Source organism: Charadrius vociferus, unplaced genomic scaffold (genome assembly GCF_000708025.1).
Source record: "Charadrius vociferus isolate BGI_N301 unplaced genomic scaffold, ASM70802v2 scaffold613, whole genome shotgun sequence".
Classification (NCBI taxonomy): Eukaryota; Metazoa; Chordata; class Aves; order Charadriiformes; family Charadriidae; genus Charadrius; species Charadrius vociferus.
Window position 1 is genome coordinate 369,889 of NW_009647757.1, and position 8,836 is coordinate 378,724.

At 43.4% G+C, this 8,836-nt stretch overlaps 1 protein-coding gene across 3 annotated transcripts in view; it reads right to left on the minus strand.

Annotated features, from left to right (window-relative positions):
- Window positions 1–8,280, minus strand: part of DHDDS (dehydrodolichyl diphosphate synthase) — a 9,704-nt gene extending 1,424 nt beyond the window's left edge. The window contains exons 1-7 of one of the 3 annotated variants that reach the window (XM_009882186.1): window positions 8,198–8,280; window positions 7,145–7,261; window positions 6,376–6,518; window positions 4,933–5,049; window positions 4,634–4,735; window positions 3,846–3,960; window positions 1,778–1,885 (exon numbers count right to left, since the gene is read on the minus strand). In XM_009882186.1, coding sequence (XP_009880488.1) covers window positions 1,778–1,885; window positions 3,846–3,960; window positions 4,634–4,735; window positions 4,933–5,049; window positions 6,376–6,518; window positions 7,145–7,261; window positions 8,198–8,260 — 765 coding nt within the window. In that variant the 5' untranslated portion in view covers window positions 8,261–8,280. The remainder of the gene's footprint in view (window positions 1–1,777; window positions 1,886–3,845; window positions 3,961–4,633; window positions 4,736–4,932; window positions 5,050–6,375; window positions 6,519–7,144; window positions 7,262–8,197) is intronic. The other 2 variants (XM_009882188.1, XM_009882187.1) reach the window with 2 other exon arrangements.
- Window positions 8,281–8,836: the final 556 nt, after the last annotated feature.

Consider the following 8,836-nt stretch of genomic DNA (forward strand, 5'->3'; position numbering starts at 1 on the left):
TTGTTGTGCTGGGAACGAATCCGTAGCTACAGAAAGCCCACTGAATTGATAGCACTCCACTGCTGTAGCTCTGCTTATCTGAAACTCAAAGATCATCAGCTTGTTCAGTGTAAGACTTCCACCCTTGGACAAAATGTAATTCTGTCTATTCACCAGAAAAGACCCAGTGTGACCACTTCCACCATTCTCACTGACAAGCTTCCCTTCCAGCAAGGTAATTTGTTTAAAGAGCTTCGGATATGTTTGGCTTTCAAGAGCCCCTATTTCAAATGTGGAAAAAAAAAAAAAAAAAAAAAAAAAAAAAAGGTTCTTAATCTCAGCAGTTCCTTTGAGTGAGAAGTCCTCCCTTCTGCACAACTGGGCTGCGCCCTTAAAACAAGGGCAGCCTCATACACTGCAGACAAAGTGGGTTTCACAGCAAGAAAACTAACCAAGGAACAAATCTGGCTGATAAGAAACATTAATAATAGCATAGCATGAACACACACAGAGCCACAAACAAGAACTAAGAAAGATGAGACTAGCTAGGAACAGAAGAAGCATTTGTTACCCATCAGAAATTAGCACTAGGAGCAAATCAGAACAGTGACCTTACTGTTCAAGACAGAGGCAAAGCTAATGTCAATGACAAACACTACTGCCTTTTTTGCTTTCCTCTTCATGCAGAAGGTGAATTGCCATTAGTTGTATTAATACAATGAATTGCTGGTTGGAAAAGGGCAGACTTGGGGCAGAAACAGGAATAAAAGAGGTTAAGGACTTGAAGAATTTGGATCCTTCCAGACTGACTGGACCTGATTAAATTCACCCAGAAGCATGACCATCTATAATCTCTTTGACAACTCTCAGAGGTGCACAAGGCCCCTGAAGGTAGAAAAGGGCAATATAATGCCTGTCTTTAAAAACAAAGGACCCAAATAATTCAGGGACACACTCAGCCATCAGATATGGTGGAGGTAAGAATCACCGCACCAAGTTCCTCCTCCTGCCAGTTACTGCTGTCTCTGTGCTACAAGCTGCTCCCCACCAGACTTCCTCACCAAGAGCTCCAGCTCCCAAACTTGTTTTGCTTAAAAATAGCCAGTTTACTAAGTCACTACTAAATTGGCCAGATTTATCTGAACCAGGTCAGGGGGAGCTCATAACAGCAGATCTAAGGAGAGAGGAACAATGACAACCAGCAATAGGAACAATCTCTTCTGTAGGCACATCTGGACCCACAAGAGGACACTTGTCCAGTGTCTCACAGCCTCACTTCAGCTCCCAGAAAGGAAACTGTAAACCCACTTGTTACAACCCTAAAAACAATAGCAGAGTTAGAGGAAGAGCATGCAAATTCTCCTCGCTCACTCCAGAGTGAACTCAGCAGTCTTTGCTTAAACTACTGATGAAGTGCTTTGAGTTAACCTGGCTGATTTTGCCCTGTAGCAAATCAGGAGAGCTTACTTGTTCTGTCCTGTCAGCTGAGAAGCGTGGACAGATACTTCCAGCTGGTGGAATGAGCAACAAGCAATAGAGACAGTGATGATTTCAGATACTTCAGATATTCCTGAAAGTAGAGGAGTCTGGCCGCATGCTAAGATGTTGTAACAAGCCACATAAATACAGGGGAAGCAACACATCTGGCAGCGGCTGCTACTGAAACAAGATTTTAACTAACGGCACTAAATGAACAATTCCTCTATTCCCACTTTGCACACTCTCACCTGATCTCCACCACGTTGCTGTACAGATAACATGCTGTGTTGAGCTTTCCATCTCCCTAAGGCTCCCTTACCTGTAAAGCATTGTAGTTCATCTGGAACCGAAGGATAGCCTCACACAAGTTCCAAAAGGAATATTCTGGCCACAAGACTGACTGAAACACCAGGCACGAATGGGATGTCTGCAGAAAGCAAGATCACCAACAACTTAATCACCTACCAAGGGAAAAGTCATCAAGATGCAGCTCTGTTGGTCAAACGATGCCACTTTCCCCACAAAGATTTTACCTAGGCTGTGTTACCCAGTTCTACTTAAAATGAAACAAATGCCAGCCACGAGCATTTGAAATTGCACAATGTAGAGTTTTTCTAATTAGTTTTTAATGCTGGGACACTAGTCATCCATTCCTGCAAAGATACTAGCAGAATTCTTTCTAATGCTATGTTGGTCTTCACAGAGGTATTTTTAATAGCTTAAGCATCATGGACATATAATAAAACTAAAATAGCAACACTGGACTACCAAAGGCTGAGTTAAGGGAATAACAGATGAACTGAGGATCAGGACATGACATTTAAGCCATTCATCAAATGACATCTCGTGATATTCTTTGCTGCCCACTCATGGCATTTAAAGTGCTTAATGAATCCAAGAGTTGCGGTGCAGTGAAAATATCCTGGAGTTGAAAGATGCAAGATTTCAGGTTTAAACCTATTTTTGCCATCAAGTCTCTCAAAGTTTCAGGTAAATGTGTTCCTATGATCATAACCACAAAATCTAACACTTAAAAGGACTCTGCATGACTCAAAGTTGTAATGATATAAAAATCTTAGTGTCAACTCTATACAAAAACCACCATAAGGACATTTTCTTTGACACCAGAGAATCATCCTGAATAGCACAATGTCCTCCTACTTTGAGGCTGTCAGGATATCACACCATTGCTAGCGAAGGGAAATCTGCACTAACACCCTGGTGCGTGAGCTAGCACAGTGGGAGCACAAGCACACATTCTCCTCTGCTGCTTCTGCTGTAATTCATGGCACAGCAGAGGGGCATCACGCCAGCCAGACTCACAGAGCACTGACTTCCTCAGTAACGCTTCACCAGTTACAAGTTCAGTGTCCATGGCACCTCTGCCAGGACTACCATCAAAAGGAGCAAGCAAAATGTTAGTTTGCAGCTTTGACACCCATCCAGGGTACAGGTGTGCCCAAAAATACAGGGAGGAGAGGGAGATGCCTTGGTAGGCAACCACAACTCAGGCCAGACAACTTCTGTGAACTTGCCAGTTAAATAAGTTGGAATAGGAACGTTTGATGTGGTTGCTTAAAGGCAATTGGGTTTTGGCTCCAAATTGTACATATAAAAGGAAATATTAGCTTTAAGTAAAGCAGCTTGACTCAAATGTTCTCCTGCAAAGTTTGGCTTACAAACAAGTCAATATTGCCTAGCACAGGAGAAAGAAAAGGAAGCAGCTTTGGATACTGTAACTGCAAATATATGAACTTTATATGCATTAAGAACGAACCATGTCTTAGCTTAGCAGTCTAGTCATGCTGATTTGACTCTGCCATGCTCAGAACCTGTCTTGCAGGGTCTTGTTTCATTATGAAAGTCAAATACACTTCTGAAACTGTGACAAGCCCGGCATGTACATTACATGTACGTTATAGGGTTACACCTCTAATACCTACAGCTGACATGTGACAAACACCTCTCCCAGGAATCTAGAAATCCTTCCTGGGATTTCCTCATCCCAGGAGAAAAATTGCCAGGTTAAATTAATCAAAGCCAGGAATTTACCAATCAAATGAGTTACCACCCAAATATGAGAAGAGGAGCAAAAGGATGAGCAATTCATAATTTCCTTGACTGCTGTCAGCTAGACTAACTTGTGATTTCTTATGAAGTGTTTTCAGGAGGACACAATTTCAGACTTGTGCTGCAAGGTATTTTAGGCAATCACAGAACTGCAAAACACAGATTCCTCAGAGGTGCCCCCGCACTCAGTCCATACAAGAAGTCACCTAACCCCTGGCAGAAAGAGTTTAAAAGCCCTCAGGTCAGCTCACACCTGGAGTCAGTATAATACTCTGATGCAAAAATGGAATATTTCAAGGAGAAAACAAAGACTTTACCTGCCAGAGCAAGAAATCACTCAACCGAACCTCTCCAGAGGTTCGAATCAGGAGGTCTGGATCAGGGGAGTTGTTGGTGTACAGACACTTATCAAGCAACGATTCAGACACATCACTAAGAAAGACAGATGCATCTTATTAAGATCGTGTCCCAACAGAGGTGGTACTACTAAATCAGAATTAGTGAGGTTTTTTTTTTTTTTTTATAAACACAGGACTGCAGATTAAAACTGGGTGGTGGAGCTGCACCACAGCCAGTCATCAACTTGCTTCTGATGGACACTGCTGTCTGCTCCACAGGCTATTTCAAATGCTCTTTCATCCCCCAGAGCATCTCCCCCCTGCCATGCTCTTTGAAACATAATACAGTGGTGGAACCAGACTGTGAGGACTTCCATCTGGAGCAGAGAGCAGAGCACTAACTACTCCATCTCCTCCAGGGTGGAGGAACAGTTCAGTACTTGTGAGTCATCTGTTGTTTGACCTCATAGCTAAGACTGCCAGCCAAGCAGCCAATTGTTGTGGCACAAAATCTGCCTTCACATTTAAGCTAACTTAAGACACAGACCTAATTTCTTTTCTGTCTTGGTTGTGTATCTATCCCCATGGTAACTGAAATAATAAAAACCAAACATTGCATAGTAACTTTAAGTCATTTGTTCCAGTCATACTGGTTTAATGAGATCTATTTAAAAGCCATTTGGCTTCTGAGAGGTTATTAATAAAGCGTAGGAGGTAAGACAGGCAGTCTTCATCTATGAAGCCTCACAGAGAAAGACAAGAGTTACCTGGGTTCGAGCAGTCCTTGTTCCACCCCCCATGCCATCTCCCTGACAGCATTGCTGATTTCATGTCTTGATGTGTATGCAAAGCAGACATTTAGAAAGCATCTGAAAAGAGGAGAAAGATGTGAAAGGCTAATCTAGGGAAGGTCCAGTAGATGACACAGAGAAGAGTATCTACAACAGTTACGTGTGCCTCTAGGACAAAGAGGAAAAAAAAGGAGCAGCACGTCTGCCAAGTCTCAGCCATCAGGTAGAAGAGGAAGACATGAGGTATCAGCTACTTTGAACTGTGCGTCACTTACTTGTTATAGTTCCTAGTTGCCAGCACAGCTTGGGCAATCAGCTCCTGAATATCCAAGGGCAGAAGGGGCAGGTCCCCAAGGACACGGATGCACACACCATGCTTCTTCAAGCTCTCCCTACACCCAACAACAAGAGTGAGGTCTAGAGAAAATAAATGAGTCTCTACTGCATAAGTGCCATGTTTGCCGTACGTAACATCCACCAAATGAAAACATCAGGCAGGTAGCAGGCATAGCTTCAGCAAAACCAAGAATTAGGAAAAGGCAAAATGACCAAATGTTTTTTAGGTGTTGAAAGCTGGCTTAGATTTCATCATCACAAACCATTCCATAAAGGGAAACTGATCATTCCCCACACAAGTTCCTAAGGTATAGACAAAATCAAAGGACTACAAAGTGATCACAGATTAGGCATTCCTACCTGAAGTTACAAAAATCCATATGGAAAACTTAGAATACAACCACAGACTCTGGGCACCTATAACTAACCAAAAATTAAGATGACTACTGGCCGCCCACAGAGTAGCACAACTACTTTCTGGTGCAAGGAAAGATTAACGCATCAGTGAGGGTGGGACAGGGGTGGTGGAGTGAACATCAGATGAGATAGGAAACCATCCATGCCTGCTACAGCATTATTCTGAGCAGACAGGACGTCCCATGGGATTTTACAGGTTCCTGCTGCTGTCTGGTGCTACAAACTTTCTGGTGAAGGTCCACATTGGGTAGAAAACAGGGAAATGGCTTCTTTACCTTGATTTTCCCAACTTCTGCTAGCACACCCACACCATCCTCTCCATCCCATTCTTCTAGCTGCATTCTGTCACTGCCTTTCAAAGTTACTTCAACCAGATAAGCATCCCCTCCAGGATTCAGGTGTGGGGAAACAAACATATCCACTGAGCAAGAGGGCACCCTAACGCCATTCCCTGCTCGCTCAGATCCGTACTGTTGCATCTACGCACAATACATGAACGAGTTCTCCAGCTCCAACAAGTGACTTAACACACCATGTGCCCATACATAGAAGTCTCAAGCTATCACAAAGCAAGTTCCCGAGCTAAACTCTGATCTCTCAAGAATACTGCGACAGAATTTAAGGCAAGGTATCTAGCACTCTAATGCTAAGGACGAATTTCTAATTGTGCTGTGCTTATCTGAAAGCTGCACTCTGCACTGTCCCAACTGTTTGGGTGGGACTGTTGCACAGTAAGCCATATGCTACAGACATAGATCTGGTGTGCTTGGGGACTGGGCGTGCTCAGGAGCTGTACATCCTATCCAGGTAAGCAGACCCAATCAACACAAATCTCTAGCTGGAGGTGGAGAATAGCGTCCTTCATTTCATCCATTTTCACAACTTGTAACGTCCCTGTAAACACCTCTTAACCGTGTTCTGCTTTAGTTCCACCCTGTGGGATACAGACATGAGAGGACTCTTACTGTTCTTCCAGTAGGCGGCTAAATTTCTGTCTTGCCAGATCCATTAGTCCATCCACCTCCTCCTTGGAGCGTTTAAAGTTCTCAATACTAAAGGCATAAACAGTAACCTCCCGAATGCCCAGATTTAAGCACCACCGTAGTGTCTGCAAGAAGACAAAATATAATGGAAAACAGAAGTTAGATAAACAGACTCAGACAATCACACAGGTCAGGAAGACCCAGCTTCTCCACTGTTAAAATCTTCCTGTCATTTCCCACTAGGCTAAGACTGAATCAAAAGAAACAATCATCAAGAGATGACAATAAAACCCACTTGATGGGAACTTCAGATTCATCATAAAGAATAGAAGGAAAATACCACAATTTAAGGATTTGAATCCACAACAGACGGGACTAGTCCACCCAGGGAAAGCAGTTCTTGTAGATAACATTCTAAGTTAATAATATCATACCATTCAAAAGCCTTTTCAAAGAATTTCAGCCTGCTTCACAGAATTAAAAGCTTCAAGGTTTGCACAGCAGATATTTTAATCGAGTGTAAAACAGAGGGTGGGAGAAAGGCTGATTAGAATGCAGGATAAGAGGAAGAAAGAGAGGGGAGCTGAAGTTGGGAACTGGGAACCCTAATGACTAACATCAGCTGCAAGCACAGGCCTGACTCCAGTGAAGAAAAGGAACAATACTCCACTCAAGCAGTAAACACCGTCAGCTGGTGAACACAGCTCAAACTTTCAACACACAAGGTAAAGGCAGCAAACATCCTTCCCACCTGTGCCAGCTTATCAAAGCCTTGTGAATGCCCCTGCTGTCTCTCCACATGGCATTTTTGGGCATAACGGCGATTGCCATCCATGATGAAGGCAACATGCTTGGGCATTGGACCTGCCTAGAAAATAAGGAGAAACACAACAGAGCGGAAACCAAACAGCCACGTTGGTATCTTGCATCACAGAGAGTGCAGTGCCACTCTTCCTGGCGGCACCGCCTATTTGTAGGAGTGCAGTGCGTATCTCCCAGCTTCAAGTCTGGAGCTGGAAAGAGTAAAATGCTAATTACCTTTTTGCTAACCCCGGCTTAGGCTATCTAAAAAGCGTATCAGTATTGACAGTTGCCTAAACTGAAAGGCAACTTTGCCCTCCCTGTTTCTATCACATGACAGAGAACTGTAGTACTCAGGAGAGCGCAGCACTGCCACAGCTACCTCTCTGCAGGCATGGGGGAGGATGCACACAGTTCTGTGCTGCCATAATTGTTAAGTATTTATTATTTCAGAATTCAAGGGCATTTTCACAGACACAATTAACTGAAGAGAAAACAAAAAAAGTCATGAGACTTTCTCGTACTTAAGAGGAGTATTCCTTTCCACTGATCTCATTAGGTCTGCACAGATCCTTTTGCGGGAAGGGCAGCATCACCAGTCTCAAGACTCTGCTGAGCAAGGACAGAATTTTCCTGGAACTAGTGAGTTATTCTAATCAAGAGAAACTCAGTTTCATTTCTTAGATTCATAATCCGACCACCATGCTTCTGTCCTTCCTTCCCATGCCCTGCCTTCATCAGCAAGGGCACAAACCATGGAAGTCTGGGAGTGTAAGCTCATTATTGGCAAGCACTGCCTACAGCCTTACTCATTTGCAAGACTAAGCTTAAGTAATTTTCCATCCCCGGATGCTGTTTAGGGATGTACATCCAGTGCCAGCATTAATACGCACCCTTGCTAGCAACACTATCTTTCTAGAGCACAGCAGTCACAAAGATGGTTCCTCTGAACTCTGATGAACACACCAATTCTTTACCACAGGCTACCAAATTCCTTCCTTACCTTAATGATGTTGGCACAAAATCTCTCTATGATGGTCAGCTCGCCTTCTCTGATCCACGACATGTCTTACCAAGAGCCGCTTTTCTTTTTTAATGGGAAGATGAAAATAAAGGGGTTAGAGGTACAAATGATTCTGAGCCCAAAGCAGCACTACAAACAATCACCTTGGAAAAATAAGCTTTAATTAGCTCCTTTGGGGCCCTTTTTATCATCTGTACAAGTCCTTTGATAAGCAGACAACAGGGGAGCTCAGAAACGACCTCTGGAGTTTTCCAGCTGTATGTCATGACAGTGGATTCTGCACTAGTTGGTGGCAAAGAAAACCCAGCATTACTGCATCTTCCAGCCGAACTAGCTGGTGAGCTAGCATAGACTCACAATTTGGGCCACCACCAGGCGAGTCACAGGGTGGCAGCAGCACCAACCAACCTTCAATGCTTTTGTGTTGGAGATGCTGGAAATCCTTCAAATGAAGCAACCATCTACATCACCAATTACCCTGCACTTGTGTCACCACTGATATTTCTTTTCCTTCACAAGTAGAGAACTTTAGCCTCTGGAGCTGTAGGAATATTGGGATTTTTACCACATTGAAATACTAAGATCTGGTTTGAACTAAGAAGATACAAGAGTTTACTG